Source organism: Schistocerca serialis, chromosome 10 (genome assembly GCF_023864345.2).
Source record: "Schistocerca serialis cubense isolate TAMUIC-IGC-003099 chromosome 10, iqSchSeri2.2, whole genome shotgun sequence".
In the NCBI taxonomy this organism is placed as follows: Eukaryota; Metazoa; Arthropoda; class Insecta; order Orthoptera; family Acrididae; genus Schistocerca; species Schistocerca serialis.
In genome coordinates this window covers 121,498,624-121,522,580 of record NC_064647.1, presented here as the reverse complement: position 1 = coordinate 121,522,580, position 23,957 = coordinate 121,498,624, and the positions used below count along the sequence as shown (strand labels likewise).

At 44.3% G+C, this 23,957-nt stretch overlaps 1 protein-coding gene across 1 annotated transcript in view; it reads left to right on the top strand.

The window, feature by feature from the left end:
• LOC126424917 (multiple coagulation factor deficiency protein 2 homolog) overlaps window positions 1-23,957 on the top strand; it is a 266,295-nt gene that overhangs the window by 190,707 nt on the left and 51,631 nt on the right. Inside the window, exons 2-4 of the mRNA XM_050087759.1 lie at window positions 3,916-4,095; window positions 7,355-7,444; window positions 19,381-19,505. Coding sequence (XP_049943716.1) covers window positions 3,916-4,095; window positions 7,355-7,444; window positions 19,381-19,505 — 395 coding nt within the window. The remainder of the gene's footprint in view (window positions 1-3,915; window positions 4,096-7,354; window positions 7,445-19,380; window positions 19,506-23,957) is intronic.

The window sequence follows — 23,957 nt, the reverse complement described above, 5'->3', positions numbered from 1 at the left end:
CACGGGCCTTAGTTTTGTATCTCTACATAAAAAAGTCGAGTCGCCGGCCCAGGTGGCCGAGCGGTTCTAGGCGCTACAGTCCGGAACCGCGCAACCGCTACGGTCGCAGGTTCGAATCGTGCCTCGGGCATGGATGTGTGTGACGTCCTTAGGTTAGTTAGGTTTAGGTAGTTCTAATTTCTAGGGGACTGATGACCTCAGCAGTTAAGTCCCATAGTGCTCAGAGCTATTTGAACCATTTGAACAGATGAGTCGAATTAAGGAAATTCGTGACACCTGGCAGCGCTTTTCACAGCTTTAAAACATGGTTCAAATGGGTCTGAGCACTCTGGGACTTAACATCTGAGGTCATAAGTCCCTTAGGACATCACACACATCCATGTCCGAGGCAGGATTCGAACCAGCGGTCGTACCGGTCGCGTGGTTCCAGACTGTAGAGCCTAGAAACGCTCGGCCACTCCGAGGGTTCATTGTTCCTTCTAGTTATTTCTCCACCGTTCCACTCTCGAACAGCACGCCCTGATTTCCGTTATTTTGTTATGATGATTATTTCTCCCCATGTAGGTCGGCGCCAACAAAGTATTTTCCCACACTGGGGAGAAAGCCGTCGATCGAAATTTTATGACAAGGTCCTGCTCCAACGAAAAACGCTGAGTGCAGTGAGCGCGTGGGCGGCTGCGCAAGGCTGGAAACAAATAACGAGTCGAGAGTGAGTAATGAACATGATGTCAGGTGACAGAGACAGAACCATCTGGCGAGAAAAAAACGGCTGCTCTGTTCCTATTTTGTTTATCAATTTTATTTCGAAGTACCTAGAGGTTCAATCGCGAATTGAAGCATCTAAATAACTACAGAAACGAAAGAAAGCTTATAATAATAATTCCCTAGTTACAGACAAAATCTGTACACAGACCTCGTCTGCAGTCATTTCGAGAGGAATTAGTAAATTGCTCAAAATTGTCACAGCCATTAGAAGGATTCAAGTTTAAATTGAGCGCCTTGTTCGTCTTGAAGCGCGCACGAACACAGAACATCCTGCCGTCCCAGAGGCCGATGCTGCACCAGGTTAGAAAACTTCTGGGGCAAAAAGGAAGCGTCTAGGTCCATGACCCAACAGATGACAGCTAGCTGCTTGACTATACGGCAAGTTGGCACCGGAACTATTTTTTTCAGCAGTAGGGACACTAGAGTCACGTGCCTACCAGCTAACAAACCCACCCCATTCTGGTCCTCCCAGATAGATGAATGGTCAACGTGACGGACTGTCGTCCTCAGGGGCCCGGGTTCGATTCCCGCCTGGGTCGGGGATTTTCTCCGCTCATGGACTGGGTGTTGTGTTGTCTTCATCATCATTTCATCCCCATCCGGGGCCCAGGTCACCCAATGCGGCGTCGAATGTAATAAGACCTGCACCAAGGCGGCCAGACTTGCCCCGTAAGGAGCCTCCAGGCCAAAGAGGAGAAACGCTCATTTCCATTTACCCCATTCTGGAACGTCTTCTTGGAAGATCCACTAGCTGCCGACTCGTCCGCGACCGTCTATTGTCGATATCTACGCTCAGCCATACGACGAGTTTAGCGGTGCGTGAGTTCGGGCACAATCCAATAATGATGCTCGGATTCGATAGCCGTTTCCTCGTTTGGCGATGGCGAGTATTTCACGATACTACGGGGCAGCAACAACGCGATCCACGCGGTAAGGTTCAGCGAATTCTGCCACCCCTCTTCTGTTGCCGAAAGCCAGTTCTCATGGTTCAGTATTCTCTCTCTGAAGTGATAACAGTCAAATTTATGTAGCTACGGGTGAATGCTACTGCTGTATATCCTTTTATGAACGTGTCTATGTCAGTGGAGGCTGTCCTCAGTTAAGATTACGCTATTCTGCACTCCTTTAAGAATATATATCTTCGTGCTGCTTTCTAAATCTTTTATTTTTGTTGCTATTTCTACCACCTTCTCCCAATATCCATTCAAATCAGTGGTTCCCTGTATGTAGGGTCGTAGTCCATGCCTTCCCACTGTATGATACTGGGCAGAATAAAATGATGAGATCCCGATGGCGTATCGATATTTGCCTCACCCCCTTAATAGGACAAGTTCTTTTCATTCAGGCCGTCTAGGTTACGAAAATTGAGGCAGTCAGTTTAGGTGTGGTAGCGTATGTTCAAGCATGCATTTCTCGTCATGTTTCCACATTTTTGTCCAACCTCTGTTTGTCATTCATAGCATAGAGCCAGTTTGACATATATATTGCAACCATCCTGAGATCTCCCTCGATACCATAAAACAATGCCCACGCTTCCAATAATAATGTACTCCAATTACAGGGAAAGGATTTTCCGAACAAGAAACTGTTGCCAAAGTTTGTAGAGCACACAACTGTAGTTCATAACAATCGATTTGCTAAAATAAAAAAAATAAAAAATGCGATTGCGTGACGTTCGTAAGCTCTCCTGAAAACTCTTTTGTGACAGTGTTAAGGAGAATATAGTCAGACAAGAAACCATTTCTAGCGGCAGCTCCTCTGCCCCTCCTTCCCAAACTGGAAGGGTGTCGTTGTAAAATAACTGTGCAGTAAGCAGTCAGTCTTCATCTGACTGGGAATTAATTACATGTGGTTTTCCTCAAGGTTCCATCTTTAGTCCATTGCTTTTTCTTGTGCTCATTAATGACATCTCATCTGTTATATTGCTAGATGCTAAGTTTATTTTGTTTGTAAATGATACAAACATTTCAATAAGTACTAACTCAAGTACAGGTAAAGAAATAGCTGTTAATCAAATTTTCACTGACATTAATAGGTGGTTTAAAGCTAATTCACTGTCATTAAACTTTGAGAAGACCCAGTATATGCACTCCAGAACTTGTAAGAGATTTCCTTCCAGCATGAATATAACATATAAAGACATGCAGATCGAAGAGGTTGACAGTGTTAAATTTCTCGGACTACAACTTGATAATCAATTCAGTTGGGAAGGGCATACCACAGAATTCCTTAAGCGCCGTAACAAGTCTGCATTTGCCCTGAACATGATGTCAGATGTAGGAGATACAAATATAAAAAAACTTGCATATTTTTCTTACTTTGATGCTATTATGTCATATGGGATCATATTCCGCAGCACCTCATCAAACCGAGCAAACGTTTTTAGGGTGCAAAAGCGTGTAATAAGAATCATTTGTGGTGTAAATTCTAAAACACCTAGTAGAAACCTGTACAAGGAACTTTGTATTCTAACGACTGCTTCTCAGTATATTTATTCCTTAATGAAATTTGTTGCAAGTAATACATCTCTATTTCCAACCAATAGCTCAAAACATAGTATCAATCTACATAAGAACCTAAAATCACTTACCTATGTCGAAAAAGGGGTCCAATTTCAGGAACACACATTTTTAACAAATTGCTAGCAAACATTAACAACTTGGTTTCAGATAAATCACTGTTTAAAGAGAGTTTGAAAGACCTTTTGACAGGCAACTTATTCAACTCTATAGATCAATACGTTAACGGGGACTGTTAAGCCAGCTTAAGTAAAAATATGTCTTAGATTTCAGTTTCGATAGCACTTGGTCACAACAGTCAAGATTAGGTATTTTGTGTATGATAAATTTATTAATAGTGCATTACAATGTTTCATTCTCACAGTGTATTAATTCGGTAAATATTAGCTGTTCCAGTTTACTGCACTGTATACACCTATTTCGACAATCTCCAGACAAATCATCAGGGTAGTAATTATTATATTCGAATATTTTATGTTTTTATGGTGTAATTTCTGACTCGTTCCACACCCACGAGAATCATCTCATTTTTTGCGTCTATGGAACGAAAACAGAATCTAATATGATCTGATCTAACCTGAACCCTACAGACTCCTCAGCGCGACACTTGGTGGTGTGGTGGCTCTTGCAGGTGTGAACGGCGTGCCACGCAGCGCTGTCTGCTGGTCCTGTTGGTGCTGGTGGTGCAGTGTGGTGCCGTCGACATCCGGGGTCCGCACCACCCACGCAGCAATGTGGTGGCGCACACACACCACCGGCCGGAACGCGACACCAAGGTCACCAGCGACACGAAGCTGCTGCGGGACACCAGGTGAGAGCCCTGCAACGCACAGTCTACATTCCAACACTCACCATTCCTTTTTGCGGATAAGCAATGTCACATACACTACTGGCCATTAAAACTGCTGCACCACGAAGATGACGTGCTACAGGCGCGAAATTTAAACGACAGAAAGAAGCAAATGATTAGCTTTTCAAAGCATTCACACGTGGTTGGCGCCGGTGGCGACAGCTACAACGTGCTGCCATGAGGAAAGTTTCCAACCGATTTCTCATACACAAACAGCAGTTGACGGGCGTTGCCTGGTGAAACGTTGTTGTGATGCCTCGTGTAAGGAGGAGAAATGCGTACCATCACGTTTCCCACTTTGATAAAGGTCGGATTGTAGCCTCTCGCGATTGCGGTTTATCGTATCGCGACACTGCTGCTCGCGTTGGTCGAGATCCAATGACTGTTAGCAGAATATCGAATCGGTGGGTTCAGGAGGGTAATACGGAACGCCGTGCTCAATCCCAACGGCCTCGTATCACTAGCAGTCGAGATGACAGGCATCTTATCCGCATGGCTGTAACGGATCGTGCAGCCACGTCTCGATCCCTGACTCAACGGAAGGGGACGTTTGCAAGACAACAACCATCTGCACGAACAGTTCGACGACGTTTGCAGCAGCATGGACTATCAGCGGTTACCCTTGATGTAGCATCTCAGACAGGAGCGCCTGCGATGGTGTACTCAACGACGAACCTGGGTGCACGAATGGCGAAGCGTCATTTTTCCGGATGAATCCAGGTTCTGTTTACAGCATCATGATGGTCGCATCCGGGTTTGGCGACATCGCGGTGAACGCACATTGGAAGCGTGTATTCTTCATCGCCATACTGGCGTATCACCCGGCGTGATGGTATGGGGTGCCATTGGTTACACGTCTCTGTCACCTCTTGTTCGCATTGACGGCACTTTGAACAGTGGACGTTATATTTCAGATGTGTTACGACGTGGAGCTCTACCCTTCATTTGATCCCTGCGAAACCCTACATTTCAGCAGGATAATGCACGACCGCATGTTGCTGGTCCTGTACGGGCCTTTCTGGATACAGAAAATGTTCGACTGCTGCCCTGGCCAGCACATTCTCCAGATCTCTCACCAACTGGAAACGTCTGGTCAATGGTGGCCGAGCAACTGGTTCGTCTCAGTACGCCAGACACTACTCTTGACGAACTGTGGTATCATGTTGAAGCTGCAAGGACAACTGTACCTCTACACGCCATCCAAGCTCTGTTCGACTCAATGCCCAGGTGTATCAAGGCCGTTATTACGGGCCAGAGGTACTGATTTCTCAGGATCTATGCACCCCAACTGCGTGAAAATGTAATTTTAATGGCCAGTAGTGTATTTAAAAAATGCAGGGATTGAAAGGCAGCAGAACAGCAATGAGGACGAGTAAGTTTTCAAGAAAGAACTCAGACGCCACAGGTTGGTTTCGGCATCGGCCAGAAATCTTAAGTAGATTCACGAGGTACCATGTGAGCTCACTTGGAGAGTAGCGAGGCACGGCAGTGTGTTGGCAGTGACCGTATATGGTCATACACGAAGTCCCGCAGGTCCCTGTCCAGATGTGCCAACGTGTGGGGAGGGGGGGGGGGGTGAAACCTGCCGCACAGTATAGGGGAAGAGGTGGGGTAGCCCGCAGGAGAATGCAGTACAGACAGCGGTCCAGGGGGGACGTCTGCGGAGGCCAGTCCTGGAGCCTGGACTTTGCCCTGGCTCTGGTCGCGCTCGTACTTAGCCGCGTACCTCCCTCCAAGAGATTCTGCAATCAGGACTAGTGGACGGACATTGTAGAATGTCCGTCTCCAGTGTCATTGTCAAAGCTGTTTACTGGAGTGATAGCGTGACTCTTCGATATCATCTGTTGACTTTGACAAATGAAGTCATAGCCCCAAAATTCAGCACAGGTATGATTTCAAAACCGCGGACAGTGACATGATCCGTTTCTATGGTGCCGAAATATAAACCTCAAATACCGAATCGCACAAATTCTTAATAATGAAAACTAAAGCTAACGGGATAAGCGCTACAAATTGAGTGTATTTCGCAGTGACAAACTAAAATAAGAGACACAAAATGACGATAGCAGTCAACTATACAAAGCGAAACAACCAAAGAAACATGATACGTCGGTGGTTTCATAGAGCCGAAAAACACTTAGTGTGAACCAACTTTGGCAGGTATCTCTTCATCTATGTAGCTCAGTCATTTTGTGGTCGGAGCTCTTTTCTTCTCCTCGTTTGCTTCTAATACGTAATAAGGAAATTTGGTTTTCCCTTGAGCAAACAGAATTTTTCTTGTAGTATTAATCACATATGTTTCAGAGAAGTTTCTTCATTTTCAGTGGATTTTATTTATTATCTGTTGAATAATATACAAAGAATTTATGCATGATGATCTTCTATTGAGATTATTACAGTATTTACATTACTTTTACATATTGGTGTTCACATGCCTGTTTGGTATTGGCAGCACAGATACAATTACTGCCAGCCAGTATGTGATCTGTGGTTAATAACCGTATATCAGTGTTTTGTTACGTAATTTCTCATATCTTATGCCTAATATGATATTATCATTTTTTCCCTCTTTTCATAGCACTGAAGTCATTGTATTGTGTTGTTTTGTTAACAAATATTCGGTATTTTACTCTTTGTCTAGCTTTTTTTAGCTTATAGTCCTATCTTTCACAGCGCTTCGTTACAGACAGCATACATTCAACAAATTTTTTCAAGAAATGGTATTGTAACCAAAAAAAAAATGCTAGTCAAACAGTAAAATAGATAATATTTTTTCACAAAACAAAGTAATAGAGTGACAGTAATGCTATGGTGAAAAGGAAAAAGTTGATAATATCATGTTTGGCCTAAGATTTGAGAAATTACGTAACAAAACATTGACAAAAGATTATTAATTTCAGATGACATACTAGGAGCCATATTTATAGCTGTGCTGCAAAAACCAAACAGATTTACGAACAACAATATGTTATAATAAGGTAAATATGTATTCTAGACGTTAATATTTCTCTCAATGCTTATAGTAATGTATATTATAGTAATTTATATTACTATATATGTAGATGTAGGCGTGAACAACGTTGCCAGAATAATAAATTAATGGTACACTCAGTTATATCATTACTCCACCAACGAATAAGAGGTGCACTGAATCTCTGGATGTTACTGTATGGATGAATGCCAAAACTGATGTCTTTATCTTGGCATTTCGGCTTTTCAGACACATACAAGAAGACCTGCTGGCGCAAGGGCCGACGTACGTCGACCTGATGAATATGACGCCTGAGGAACTAGAGTTCCACTACTTCAAGTGAGTTCCTACCTCGTCCTGTTATTTCAACTATCTCTTGGCTTTCTTGCATGATACATCAATTGTATACAAATTTACAAGAATAACTCCAAAAAACTGAGATGTCTTTAGCTTATAATGTATATTTACGCACCATTTCAGTAAAACTTCGCTTTTTATCCACATCTACATCAATACTCCTCAAGTCACCTGACAGTGGGTGGCGGCGGATACTTCTGGTAACACTAACTGATTCCGCCTTCCCTGTTTTACTCGCGAATGGCGCGTGGGAAAAACGATTATCGGTAAGCCTCTGTAATAGCTGTAATTTGTCGAATTTTCTCTTGATGTTCATTTCCAGAAATGTTCGCAGCACGAAGTGATATGTTGTCCAACTTTTCCCGGGAAGTACTCTCTCGAAATTTCAATAGTAAACCCTACCGTCATACACAACGCTTCTCTTGCATCGTCTCCCACTGGAGTGTTGAGACTCTCTGAGCTAAACGATGCCAGGACGAAACGCGCTGCTCTTCTCTGGATCTTCTCTATCTCTGCTATCATTCTTACTTAGTAAGGGTCCCATACTGATGAACAATTCTCAAGAATCGATCAAAAAGCTCCTTGTAAGCCATTTCGTTAGTGGGTGTGTTTCAGTTCCTTAAGATTTTTCTTATGAAACCCCAGCCTGGCATCTGCTTTCCCTACTATTTGTTTTATGTGGTCATTCCACTTAATGACGCTGGTGGATAGCTACTCCTAGATTTTTCCGCTAGATACTGTTCCCAGCAGTTTGTCAACAGCATGGTGAAAGACGAGGATTGCTAGTCAGACGAGTACAGGGTAATATCAAGAGGAGCAGAAAATGGTATAATGAGAGTAGGGTTCGTTATGAAGAGGAAGATAGGGCAGAGAGTAAGATGCAGTGAACAGTTCAGTGATAGGGTTGTTCTCATCAGAATCGACAGCAAACCAACACCGACTACTATAGTTCAGGTATACACGCCGAGGTCGAAAGCGAAGATGAAGAGTTAGAGAAATTATATGGGGATATTGAATACGTAATTAGTATGTAAATGGAGAAAAGTAGCAGTGACAAACGAGAAAGACTAATTGAGTTCTGGAATACATTTCGGATTGTAATGTCGAATACTCTATTCAAGAATCATAAGAGGAGAAGGTATACTTGGAAAAAAAACGGGAAATACAGGAAGATTTCAGTTAAATTACATCATGGTCAGGCACAGATTCCGCAATCAGATACTGGATTGTAAGGCGTATCCAGGGGAAGATATAGACTCAGGTCACAATTTAGTAATGATGTGAAGAAATCGAAAAAGAAGTGATTGCCGAAAGGACTGACTCAGCGTATAGGAAAGTCAAAACAGCTTTCGGCGAAACGAACAGCAAAGGCTGCAACATTAAGAACGCAAATGAAATTCCACTTTTAAATGCAGAGGAGACCGCAGATAGGTGAAAAGAGTACATTTTACGGTGGGGAGGACTTACCTGATGACGTGACAGAAGAAGAAACCAGCGTTGATATGGAAGGGATAGGGGATCCAGCGTTAGAATCACAATTTAGAAGAGCTTTGGGAGACTTATAACCAATTAGGCAGAAGGGATCGGTAACATTCCACTAGGATTTCTAAGATCGTTAGGGAAGTGACAACAAAACGATTATTCAGGTTGATGTGTAGAACGTATGAGACTGGCGATATACCATCAGACTTTTGGGAAGAACATCATCCACTTTGCTTATTTTCATTCGTTTATGTCATACGGTATTATATTTTGGGTAACTCTTCCCATTACAAAAGAATATTTTTGGCTCTTAACGGTCAATTCGGGCAGTAAGTGGTGTAAATTGACGAACCTCTTGTCGACCCCTGTTCGTGAGTCTGTGTATTTTGACAAGACGTCCTTATTCCTTACTGTCATTTCTTTTTAAAAATATTAGCTTATCCCCGAGAATAAGCAGCTTTCACTCAGTTAACACTCGGCAGAAATCAAACCTGCATTTGGATCGCACTTCCTTGACTCTTGTGTAGAAAGGTGTGCGGCATACTGCTGCATCCATTTTCAATAAGCTACCACTAGAATTCAAAATTCTTAGCAGTATCCACGCCCTTTCAAACCGAAACTGAAGAGTTTCGTCATCGATCACTCCTTCTATTCTGTCGAGGAGTTCCTTGAAAAATTAAGCTGATTCTTGTTGTATTGTTGACTTTTTTCGGGTTCATAAACATTTTATTTTTATCTGTTATTACTTTTATGTTGCAATTTCTTGTACAGACACGTTCCATGGCCTTGAAGATTTGCTCCTCAATTTGGTCCTACGGAACTTGAGGTGTAAATAAAAAATAAACAAATAGGAGCAATGCAGTCATTGTTGTAATGCGGAAACTAGCTGCATGTTTGCTATCGTGGGATTCCTAACTGCTATGCAAGTTAGGGGCCAGAACCACGATGTTATTCAAATCACACCCAAATGGGTTTGTATTGAACCTTCACAAGGTGTGTAATGCACCCTTATAATGGCCCTGATACAAATCCTACATGGGGTTGCTCAACGAAGTTCCCCTCCAGAAATGATAATGGGAAAGGATTCTGGTGAGTGTGACTATTTAAAGATTAATGCCACCCTAAAAATTTAAAATTACATTTATTTTTCTTCATTGGAACACAAATTTTTTTGCAAGGAAGTCATGTGTATTAACATAAACGAAAACGTAAATAACCCTAATTTGATAGAGCTGTTGGCAGGAACCTATTAGAAACAACGCTACATGGAATGTAGTATGGTTCTCTACTACGAGACGGCGGGGGGGGGGGGGGGGGGGGGGGGAGGGCAAAGAGAACAAGTTAAATGTATTTTGTTGATAAACAAGTGGGTAATCCGATGTCCGATGTAGCACCATGATACCACCTAACCTTACAGGCCGGTGTTGTGTACATTTGCGTCAGTATGGCGCCAGGCAGCGTTCTGATGACGATTGCTCCAAGTGGCCAGCTCCACTGCATGGCGATGCGCTCCGCCTTGGAGACCGATCGAAGCGTGAGCGCGAAAACAACTGTGAATTAAAATACTCTGTAGCAAGGGCGACGGAGTTCGCGTCTGACTCTTGTGGCGGCTAGGAACCAATTACCCAATTCTCTTCTACCTCTTCTCCAGAGCGACTGCGCCGCTTGTGCAATAACTCGGCCAACCATCGCCAATAAACAAAGATTTCGCCAATTCTGTGCTTACAATAAACTCATCAAGACTGCCATTATCGTACTCCGTCGACCTTGGTCCCAGTACCATTCCTTCACGCCAATTCCCTACGGTGTCCGCAAATATGTGCTGATGCAAAGGTAGACCAGCCTACCATAGACTCTGCCAGCACTTTGCACGCGAATCTCCAAGGCGATTTGCTCCAATGGAATATGATAACTGGACACGAGTATGGCACCGTTCTGTCGACTATTCCGTGGAGCTCAGCAACCATTTCTGTGAAACATCGCAATCAATAGCACTGCCGTGATGCTGTACAGGAACTTTCCTATCCCAAACATGACGCTTTCACGGGAAAACAGTCACCAACCATTGTAAAAATAGCGAGTGTCCGTCGCTCTGGCTCCTTAGACCTGGCGTCAGAAGAGTTAGATGCCACCTAGGGATCAGGACCCTGCAATTCTCAGTGACCAGATGTCGCAGTAATTCATGCTATTGTCACCGGTTGGCCTCCCCAAAGCCCAGAAGTTCACGAACAATTCCTACACGAAAGGAACAGAATTACTCTACTGGCCATAAAATTGCTACACCAAGAAGAAATGCAGATGATAAACGGATTTTCATTGGACAAATGTATTATACTAGAACTGACATGTGACTACATTTTCACGTAATTTGGGTGCACAGATCCTGAGAAATCAGTACCAATAACAACCACCTCTGGCCGTAATAACGGCCCTGATACGCCTGGGCATTGAGTCAAACAGATGGCGTGCACAGGTCCAGCTGCCCATGCAGCTTCAACACGACCCCACAGTTCATCAAGAGTAGTGACTGGCGTATTGTGACGAGCCAGTTGCTCGGCCACCATTGACCAGACGTTTTCAATTGGTGAGACATCTGGAGAATGTGCTGGCCAGGGCAGCAGTCGAACATTTTCTGTATCCAGAAATGCCCGTACAGGACCTGAAACATGCGGTCGTGCACTATCCTGCTGAAATGTAGGGTTTCACAGGTATCGTAACACATCTGAAATGTAACGTCCTCTGTTCAAAGTGCCGTCAATGCGAACGAGAGGTGACCGAGAAGTGTAACCAATGGCACCCAGTACCATAACGCCGGGTGATACGCCAGCATGGCAATGACGAATACGCGCTTGCAATGTGCGTTCACCGCGATGTTTCCAAATACGGATGCGACCATCATGATGCTGTAAACAGAACCTCGATTCATCAGAAAAAATGACGTTTTGCCATTTGTGCTCGCAGGTTCGTCGTTGAGAACACCATCGCAGGTGCTCATGTCTGTGATGCAGCGTCAAAGGTAACCGCAGCCACGGTCTCCCAGCTGATAGTCCGTGCTGCTGCAAACGTTGTTGAACTGTACGTGCAGATAGTTGTTGTCTTGCAAACGACCCCATCTGTTTACTCAGGGATCGAGACGTGGCTGCACGATCCGTTACAGCCATGCGGATAAGATGCCTGTCATCTCGACTGCTAGTGGTACGAGGCCGTTGGGATCCAGCACAGCGTTCCGTATTATCCTCCTGAACCCCCCCTAGTCCATACTCTGCTAACAGTCTTTGGATCTCGACCAACGCGAGCAGCAATGTCGTGATACCGCAAACGGCAATCGCGATAGGCTACAGTCTGACCTTTATTAAAGTCGGAAACGTGATGGTACGCATTTCTCCTACTTACAGGAGGCATCACAACAACGTTTCACCTGGCAACGCCGGTCAACTGCTGTTTGTGTATGAGAAATCGGTTGGAAACGTTCCGCTTGTCGGCACATTGTAGGTGTCGCCACCGGCGCCAACCTTGTGTGAATGGTCTGAAAAGCTACCCATTTGCATATCACAGCATCTTCTTCCTGCTGTTAAATTTCGCGTCTGTAGCACGTCATCTTCGTGGTGTAGCAATTTTAATGGCCAGTAGTGTACAATATGCATGCTGCTATGATGTGCTGGTACATAGCATCCAATTACCTACTTTGCATGAAAGTGTAGTATGACAGCAAAATGACATTTATTTGCATGTATGCGAATTCAGATTTTCGAAATTCAAGATCTGATGGCCCTTAATAATTCTATGAAGAGACCAGAGAGCCTGCTGTCTTGCATATCCAAAACGGCAAGACCATTGATTTACGGAGTAAGTGTGGATGCATTTTCAGAAGAGCTATGTCTGTACGCATTTAACGTGTCACCATGGTTAAAGTATACAGTGTCTGGCAAAATGGCGCTGCCCAAAACTGGTGCTGAGGAAATTGTGGTGCACCACAGATCATAGGTGACAGAGGTGAACAACAGCTGCAGAGACGTTTAGAGGCGAACAGACGTACAACTTCTGAGTAACTGATCATCCAGATGAACCAAGGGGGCCGGCCGGAGTGGCCGAGCGGTTCTAGGCGCTGCAGTCTGGAACCGCGCGACCGCTACGTTCGCAGGTTCGAATCCTGCCTCGGGCGTGGATGTGTGTGATGTCCTTAGGTTAGTTAGGTTTAAGTAGTTCTAAGTTCTAGGGGACTGATGACCGCAGCAGTTAAGTCCCATAGTGCTCAGAACCGTTTGAACCATTTTTGAACCAAGGGGTTACCAACAATGCCTCCTCAATGTCTGTGACCGCAGCTCGTGGTCTCGTGGTCGCGTTCTCGCTTCCCAGGCACAGGGTCCAGGGTTAGATTCGCAGGGATTTTCACCTGCCTGGAGATGACTTGGTGTTTGTGTTGTCCTCATCATTTCATCATCATTCGTGAAAGTGGCGAGATTGGATTCAGCAAAGGTTGGGAATTTGTATGGGGCCGATAAGTGCGCAGTTGAGTGCCCCACAAACCAAACAACATCAACATCATCCTCAATGGCTGTTCGCCAAAGACTACAGTGTACATGCCCCCAGAGCAGGGGATTTCTACATGCACCATACTGACTACCGTTCATCAGCAATGAAGACTGCAGTTGGCTCACCAACTCTGCAACTGGATATCCACTTAGTGTCGACAGATGATCTTCAGATGAATCACGTTTTATGCTCCATTGGACAGATGGCTGTTGGTGTGTTCGACGTGGAACATCTGAAAGTAATTAAAATTCTACAGTCTTTGGAAAGGTCCAAGTCAGAGGAGGGAACATTATGCTCCAGCGAATGCTTTCATGGCATTCCTGGGCGATCTCGTCATCCTTGAAGACAAAATGGATCAACAAAACCCCGCATCTATCTGTAGAGACCATGTCCACCCCTACATTGCGTTTGTTTTCCCTTGGACTGTTGGCATCTACCAGCAGACAGTGCAACATGTTACACAGCTTGCAGTGTATGTGTGTAGTTTGTAGAGCACCAGGATGAGTTTATCATACTACTCTGGCCACCAAACTCCCTGAATACAAACCCAAACGAGAGTCTGTATGATCTCCTCAGCTGGGCTGTTCATGTCTTGGATCCTCAACAAGAAACCTAGCCCAACTGGCTATTGCACTGTAGTCATCATAGCTCCACATCCCTGTCAGTATCTTTCAGAACCTCATTGACTCTATTCCTGTACGTCTTGTAGTGGTCCAAACTGCAAAGTGCGGCTCTCAGGCTCTTGACAGGTGGCCACATTAATGTGACTCGACAGTGTACATCACTAAGAAGTAAATAGTCAAGCTATAATCCTGTAGAGCCTAGAACTTTCCAAGCTGAGACAAAGGGGACAGATCGAGAAGAAGAGCAAGCAAGCAACTGGCATTAGGAGAGAGCCAAATGGTTGCCTGCCTGCAGGCGCCTAAGGCTACTTTGCAGGTTTTCTCTGTAAAGGCATATTTTTCCAGTTTTCAACAGATGTTTATGGATGCCACTGTGGGCATCGCTGAACTAGCGGATCTTAGAGGAACCCTGTACTGTTGTATTCAAGCATGTGACAATGTAATAACACTGAGAAATGACGCCACAGGAGACCATTAAACAGGAGGGCTGAAAAACCCAACACCACCTTTGCAGCTTTTGACCATTTCATATTTCGTCAAGTGGTTTTGAATGGTCCCCAGTGGCTCCATTCTGTAAATGAGAGAAAAAATTGCAGTTGTCCTGCACCCTCATCATGTTCAATTGGGATGTAGCCCTACACTGTCCCTAGAGAGGGGTTGAAATGTCCAGGGGTGCCAGCCACACCAAAAGTGATGAACAACGTCGTTCTGTTGCTCGTCGCACTGAGAACTTTAGTTTCCGAGTACCAAATGTACGGTCATTTGATTCCATATGCAGAACCAGGCTCCTGCAGAGTAGCGGTTTGTAATCTCCATTACCTTGCTACGCCTACTTCAGATCACAGTTTGGTATACAAATACATGTTTCGATTTTTGGTGCAGAATTATCACTCCACCTACCTCGACACACCTCTTGATGTCCATCACCTTCACTTTGAGTTGACAGGAATTCGTTTGGTCGATGAAAAGCAGCGTTGACGAAGCACTGACTAAATACCTACCAAACTAAGCCCGCGTAACTCAAGCTAGGAAGCAGCATCTGTAAGTTTGTAAAAAATATTGGGCGTATGGGATTCTAAAAAATTGCGTGAGGATTATGAATGTTCAATTAATTAAGCTTTGTTCCCTCTAAAACAAGTTGTAAATAACTATCAAGTCCATATATGCTGCCAAAACTATAATTTTTGCAGGCTGGTTAATGTTGACATGTAAAACACTCAGAATTTTTACAAGTCCGACCCGAATAAATTCTGTGTCCTAAACTGATCCGCAGCTATTCGTGAGTTACTACATCAAGTCTTTCAGTAATCTTCTTAAAAAGAAGTGCTCGCCAACATTTTGAGAATGTTTGCAAAACGTGCCCTGGAGAGTTTTTACACGACAAGAAAGTTCACACACAAGTAACTTCCAAGGTACATTACTTAAAATTTTCATACTTTCACTAAACTGTCTACAGCTGAAGTCTCTTCATAATTACGGTAACACGACTGAAAGAATAAATGATTTTCTTTATCTTAACTGAAATTTTTGTGACATGGTTCTACACGATCTACACTGTAAGACGGTTCCAGAATCCTTCTGACACAAAACTACAGCACACAAACTCCTATCTTAAGCATGGGAAATGCTTAATTCCTATTGGCAGACAGTACAGACAGCCAAACAAAAAATCTCCAGCACTCCAAAACCCGCAGTTTGGTTCATGCAATAAGATTACAGAGAGCAAATTATGAAAGAAACTCCTAAATTTACGAAACCAAATTTCTGTTAAATAAAACAAAGTACGAATTATCCCAGAAATGAAATACTTATTGATCTAACGCAGAACATCTGTTCCGATTGCATTTATATATAATTATGCATACAGGACATAATGTCACACGATTCATGATAGCACAAGACTTTTCTCATGCGTACATTTACACAGGTTTAAATCAAATGAAACATCCAAACTTTATGTATGTCCTCCATACATTCTGTGTTTTCCTGCATCATTCATACAACAAAACATAATTCAATAATAATTCTGGAAAGAGTACTTTTGTATTCTCTGATAACAATTTCTGTGAACTGAACGCTTTTGGTTATAAATTTAACTGAGATTATAAATGAAAACATTATAATCTGTATATCTGTTTTGTAGTAGTATCAAAGTGGTTGTAGGTAAAATTTTATATCGGCCACGCCCATCGGAGGTTCGAGTCCTCCCTCGGGCATGGGTGTGTCTGTTTTTCTTAGCATAAGTTAGTTTAAGTACTGTGTAAGTCTAATAACCTATAACCTAAGCAGTTTGCTCCCTTAGAAATTCACACATATTTGACATTTTAAAATTTTACACTACTGCCCATTAAAATTGCTACACCACGAAGATGACGTGCTACAGACGCGAAATTTAACCGACAGGAAGAAGATGCTGTGATATGCAAATGATTAGCTTTTCAGAGCATTCACACAAGGTTGGTGCTGGTTGCGAAACCTACAACGTGCTGACATGGGGAAAGTTTCCAACTGATTTCTCATACACAAACAGAAGTTGACCGGCGTTGCCTGGTGAAACGTTGTTGTAATGCCTCGTGTAAGGAGGAGAAATGCGTACCATCATGTTTCCGACTTTGATAAAGGTCGGATTGTAGCCTATCGCGATTGCGGTTTATCGTATCGCGACATTGCTGCTGGCGTTGGTGGAGATCCAATGACTGTTAGCAGAATATGGAATCGGTGGGTTCAGGAGGGCAATACGGAACGACGTGCCGGATCCCTATCACTGGCAGTCGAGATGACAGGCATTTTATTCGCATGGCCGTAACGGATCGTGCAGCCACGTCTCGATCCCTGAGTCAGCAGATGGGGACGTTTGCAAGACAACAACCATCTGCACGAACAGCTCGACGACGTTTGCAGCAGCATGGACTATCAACTCGGAGACCATGGCTGCGGTTACCCTTGACGCTGCATCACAGACAGGAGCGCCTGCGATGGTGTACTCAACGACGAACCTGGGTTCACGAATGGCAGAACGTCATTTTTTCGGATGAATCCAGGTTCTGTTTACAGCATCATGATGGTCGCATCCGTGTTTGGCGACGTCGCGGTGAACGCACATTGGAAGCGTGTATTCGTCATCGCCATACTGGCGTATCACCCGGCGTGATGGTATGGGTGCCATTGGTTACACGTCTCGGTCACCTCTCGTTCGCATTGACGGCACTTTGAACAGAGGACGTTACATTTCAGATGTGTTACGATACCTGTGAAACCCTACATTTCAGCAGGATAGTGCACGACCGCATGTTTCAGGTCCTGTACGGGCATTTCTGGATACAGAAAATGTTCGACTGCTGCCCTGGCCAGCACATTCTCCAGATGTCTCACCAATTGAAAACGTCTGGTCAATGGTGGCCGAGCAACTGGCTCGTCACAATACGCCAGTCACTACTCTTGATGAACTGCGGTATCGTGTTGAAGCTGCACGCCATCCAAGTTCTGTTTGACTCAATGCCCAGGCGTATCAACGCCGTTATGACGGCCAGAGGTGGTTGTTCTGGGTACTGATATCTCACGATCTATGCACCCAAATTGCGTGAAAATGCAATCACATGTCAGTTCTAGTATAATATGTTTGTCGAATGAATACCCTCATATCATCTGCATTTCTTCTTGCTGTAGCAATTTTAATGGCCAGTGGTGTATATCTGTGAAAGTATTGGAGCTAATGAACTGAGGTTTTAACAGTATAGTTGAGGTAGAAACACAAGACTGTGTATGTACTACGGAAAAATTCGAATAAAATGTAATGCGAAGGTGTTCAGTTAGTAATGCAACATATATTTTTTCTGAAAGCGGTTTTTTTTTTCAGGATTCCAGTACACTATATTATTCCCCTCTGTTTGACTGCAGAACTGTATTTTTCAACACCATCTCCGTTCAGTTCGACGGCCTTACTATATATATGCCCACATGGTACCTCTCTACTGGTCGATGCCGGAGTCGACGTCTTGCTGCCTCAGTAACCAACCCATCATCCACTTACTGCTTCCCGTGGAGTGCACCCTTCAATGGGCCAAACAGATGGAAGTCTGAAGGTGGGATATCGAGGCCTTAGGGTGAATGAGGAAGTGCAGGCCAACGAAAGTTTTGTTAACTCATTTCGGATGTGCAGTGTGTAGTTCGTGGTCTAGTGGCTAGTGTTGCTGCCTCTTGATCACTGGATCCCAGGTTCGATTACTGGCTGGGTTGGGGATTCTCTCTGCCCGGGGACTGGGTGTTTGTGTTGTCCTCATCATTTCATCATCATCATCATCATCATCATCATCATCATCATTCGTGGCAGTGGCTATATCGGATTGAGTAAAAAATTGGACTGTGTAAAAATTGGAACTTTGTAAGGCGCTGATGACCGCGAAGTTGAGAGCCCTTCAAACCAAACACCATTAACATCATCGGATGTGCAGACTTCTGTGAGGCCTTGCGTTGTCATGGAGGAGGAGACGTTCATTTGTATTTTTGTGTCGACGAACACACCGAAGTTTCTTCAATTTCCTGAAGGTAACACAATAACCTTCACGTTTTATCGTTGCACCATTAGAAAGAACGTCAGACGGAGTAACCCCTTCAGATTCCCAGAGGACCGTCGCCACGACTTTACCAGCTGAGGATGCAGCCTTAAACTTTCTCTCCGGAAGAGACGTGGTGCGACGCCACGATTTCAAATGAGACTGTCCGCACATTTCAACATTCCAGGAGTCACAGTTCTGTGCTGCCAGCTATCATGCGGAAGATTAGATAGGTTTGAACAATCTCGTTGTGAGGATGAAAGGCGCCTCCCCCAACGATTCATCGCCCCCTTTCTTCACTACCTGATCTATGTAGACATTCTAGAAGCGCTTACGAATATCTGTGGTGCTCTGGTTTTCCGCCAACGTACCTCCGCTACTTTGAAGACTACTTATAATGGCACCATCTATCGCAGTTTCATTAATCTAGAGAGGAAGAATCGGGAATATTCCACTATGTCCACAATGAATTCCGCATGTTTTTCGACAGAAATAGGACGAGGAAAAAAATGAGTTGCATTACTTATTGAATGCCGTTTGTTCCATTTCTTTAGATTCATAGTGAGTGTGTATACTGTATCGCTTGCATGTGAGGCCAGCTCACTGCACCAGTGGCTGTAAAGCTGCATGTCAAAAAGCAGAGTTCTGTAAACAGGCTTCCAGAAGTGGTATTGGAAGTGTAGAAAGTGTGGCTGACTGGGGACTTTTGTTGCCGGTGTGTTGTCAGACTGCACGACTACGACAACAACACGAAGCTGGACGGACTGGAGATCTTACACGCAATCAGCCACGCCGTACTGGAACATCCGGGCGTCGAACGTGAGCCCCATGAAGACTTCGACTTCTTTGTCGGTAAGTGAGCCTACATCCCGCCTTTTTAATACGATTCGTTCACATAAGAGTTCTGCTATGCGGCAGATAAAATACAAATGACCTGGGCAATATTTCATGCACCTCAAAATAGACAAGGCAGTTTATATCTTCTGCAGCTCAGGGAAGATTATGTAAGTTCAGCTGCCTCTGTTAGGGTGCGTGAAATATTTTCCAGCTCATTTTTATTTTGCCCACCTTGCATATTACAGTGGTGGCCATAACGCAGATCCTGAGCTGCATTCGGTTTTGCATCAGTCTAGTTTGGGTCTTGTTGCCTTGATTTCCACGTGCTTTGCAGTTAGTAGATGGTGGATCACTCCTGTAGCGAGTGGTGCGCTCGTTATTCCATATATGCAGTAACACGAAGTAAAATTGCGATTGTTCCTGGTGCCTTCCGATATACACCCACATCCGCATAGATTGCCAAGTGCGCAGAAGTTTTTCTTGCATTCCAGTCGCATACAGAGAGCAGGAAGAAAAAAATTACTGCTTTAAATGCCTCTGTGTATGCTGTAATTAGGCTTATCTTTTATTCTGGTTCTGTGCAGGGAAATGAAAAATATCTCTAGAATTTCCGCTTTATAGTGGTTCTCGAAATTTCGTAAAAAGCTTCAACAGAATAATTTGCGTCTGTCTTCGAGAGCCTGGCAATTGAGATGCAGGAACAAACGACCCTAGTTTGTGTCGTCAGTTTCCCCCAGACTCTCGTCTGCAGGACGTCAAATTTGACTTATTACTGGAGCGGTTGAATGTTCAGTTTTGTAGTGACAGTCACCTCCAGCCAGGCTGTGCGAGTACAGCGTTCCTGATTACTGACAAACGGTCTTCATCTCACTGTTCTAGTGAGCTTGATCATGGACAATGTCCAGATTGGGTGTCCATGACTTTTGTGTATGGAGCACTAGCCCACCTTCAGTCAAGTTGGTTGCTATATTGTAGCGCCATTTAGCACTCGGTTCTATAGCAGAAATCCTTCTGTCATTAGCCCAGTCGTCATCATTATACACTGGTCCTGTCATCATTTCATTGGCCCTGTAGTCATCAGCCCAGTTCTCACCAGCCCTGTCATTGCCAAATTAGTCTTACCAGGCATTTCCGGCGGGGTCAGGGATTTTCTCTACCTCGTTATGACTGGGTGTTGTGTGATGTCCTTAGGTTAGTTAGGTTTAAGTAGTTCTAAGTTCTAGGGGACTGATGACCATAGATGTTAAGTCCCCTAGTGCTCAGAGCCATTTGAACCATTTTACCAGGCATTTCATTACCAGACCTACACTGCTGGCCATTAAAACTGCTACACCACGAAGATGACGTGCTACAGAAGCGAAATTTAACCGACAGGAAGAAGATGCTGTGATATGCAAATGATTAGCTTTCCAGAGCATTCACATTAGGTTCGCAAGATGCTGTGGTATGCAAATGATTAGCTTTTCAGACATTTCACACTAGGTTGGCGCCGGTGGCGACACCTACAACGTGCTGACATGAGGAAAGTTTCCAAGCGATTTCTCATACACAAACAGCAGCTGACCGGTGTCGCCTGGTGAAACGTTGTTGTAATGCCTCGTGTAAGGAGCAGAAATGCGTACCATCACGTTTCCGACTTTGATAAAGGTGAGATTGTAGACTATCGCGATTGCGGTTTATCGTATGGCGCTATCGGGAGGGTAATACGGAAAGTCGTGCTGGATCCCAAGGGCCTCGTATCACTAGCTGTCGAGATGACAGGCATCTTATCCGTATGGCTGTAACGGATCGTGCAGCCACGTCTCGATCCCTGAGTCAACAGATGGGGACGTTTCCAAGACAACAACCATCTGCACGAACAGTTCGACGACGTTTGCAGCAGCCTGGAGTATCAGCTCGGAGACCATGGCTGCGGTTACCTTTGACGCTGCATCACAGACAGGAGCGCCTGCAATCGTGTACTCAACGACGAACCAGGGTGCACGAATGGCAAAACGTCATTTTTTCGGATGAATCCAGGTTGTGTTTACAGCATCATGATGGTCGCGTCCGTGTTTGGCGTCATCGCGTTGAACGTACGTTCGAAGCCTGTATTCGTCATCGCCGTACTGGCGTACCAGCCGGTGTGATGGTATGGGTCGCCATTGGTTACACGTCTCGGTCACCTCTTGCTCGCACTGACGGCACTTTGAACAGTGGACATTACATTTCAGATGTATTACGACCCGTGGCTCTATCCCTCATTCGATCCCTGCGAAACCCTACATTTCAGCAGGATAATGCACGGCCGCATGTTTCAGGTCCTGTACGGGCCTTTCTCAATACAGAAAATGTTCGACTGCTGCCCTGGCCAGCACATTCTCCAGATCTCTCACCATTTGACAACGTCTGGTCAATGGTGGCCGAGGAAGTGGCTCGTCACAATACGCCAGTCACTACTCTTGATGAACTGTGGTATTGTGTTGAAGCTGCATGGGCAGCTGTACCTGTACACGGCATCCAAGCTCTGTTTGACTCAATGCCCAGGCGTATCAAGGCCGTTATTATGGCCAGAGGTGGTGGTTCTGGGTACTGATTTCTCAGGATCTATGCACCCAAATTGCGTGAAAATGTAATGACATGTCAGTTCTAGTATAATATGTTTGTCCAATGAATACCCGGTTATCATCTGCATTTTTTCTTGGTGTAGCAATTTTAATGGCCAGTAGTGTACCATCAGTGGACCTGTCATCACCAAATGAGTCATCACTTGATTTGTTGACACCAGACTTGTTGTCACTGGACCTGTTGTTTGTTGCCTGACGTGTCACCACCAGCCATGTCATCTCCAGACCTGCCATAGCTTCTCTGGCCATTGTCAGAGCTGTAGTCGCTGATTCTGTCATCAGTCGACCTGTCATCACTGTCCCTGTCGCCAATGGCACTATCGTAGCCAGACTTGTCGTCACTGGTCCTGCGCTGACATGAAAGTTTGAAAGGTAGGAGACGAGGTACTGGCAGAAGTAAAGCTGTGAGGATGGGGCGTGAGTCGTTATTTCTTCTTCCTGAACTTTACTTCCTTCTTCAAATTTTCGTTTGGTTTCTTTACTGCTTGGTCAGTGTACAGACAGAATAACATCGACGGTAGGCCACAGCCCTGTGTCACTCCCTTCTGAAGCACTGTTTCACTTTTGAGTCCTATAACTACTGTCTGGTTTCTGCACAACTTGAAAATAGCATTTTGCTCCCTGTACTTCACCCCTGCTACCTTCAAAATTTCAGAGTGTAATCCAGTCGGCATTCTCTATGTGTGCAAACGCTATAAACGTTGGTTTACTTTTGCTTAACCTATCTTCTAAGATGAGTCGTAGGGTCAGTATTGCCTCATGTTTTCCACCATTTCTCCGAAATCCAAAGCGATCTTCCTCGAGGTCGCCTTCTACCAATTTCTTCATGATTCTGTAAATAACTCGTGTCAAGATACTGCAACCATAACCTATTACATTAATAGTTTGGTAATATTCACACCTATCAACGCCTGCTTTCCTTGGAATTGGAACTATATCACTAGACTGACGAGTTTTGTCATGAGGCTATCAGTAGTACGCCGTCTACTAACAGGGCCTTGTTCCGACTTAGGTCTTTCAGTGTCCTGTTAAATTGTTCTCACAGTATCATATCTCCAATTTCATTCTCGTCTATGTCTTTTTGCCTTTCTGTAATATTTGACAAGGAAAATCGCCAAACAGCCACGAAGTTAGAGAAACTGTTTTAATTTATTTCCACAACCACTTTCGGCAATTCACTATGTCATCTTCAGTTGCCATATCCGCCTCATGTATAGATACTCAACCGTATCGCTGTTGGCATACTGGTGCCATCAGTATCTGGATGTAACGAATTTGTGTGTTTCAAATGCCTTCTTCATGTCCACAACGGATCAATAGAGATTTCTATCATATTGTCTTCAAGTTCCTTTTCCCTTGTGTATCCAATCTATATATTCCTTCCACTTTCAGCATTCCTTCTTTGCTTAGCAGTTGTTTTCCATCTGAGCTCTTGGTATTAATAAAGCTGCTTCTCTTTTCTTCAAAGGGCACTTTAATTTTGCTACTAGTGTTAGCTATCTGTCCCCTTGTTATACAGGGTGATTCAAAAAGAATACCACAACTTTAGGAATTTAAAACTCTGCAACGACAAAAGGCAGAGCTAAGCACTATCTGTCGGCGAATTAAGGGAGCTATAAAGTTTCATTTAGTTGTAAATTTGTTCGCTTGAGGCGCTGTTGACTAGGCGTCAGCGTCAGTTGATGCTAAGATGGCGACCGCTCAATAGAAAGCTTTTTGTGTTATTGAGTACGGCAGAAGTGAATCGACGACAGTAGTTCAGCGTGCACTGAGAATCCGCGGGAAACAACTCAGTATGAACGTGACTCGCCTAAGGTGAACGTTTTCTGTGCCATTTCAGTCAATAAAGTTTTTGGTCCCT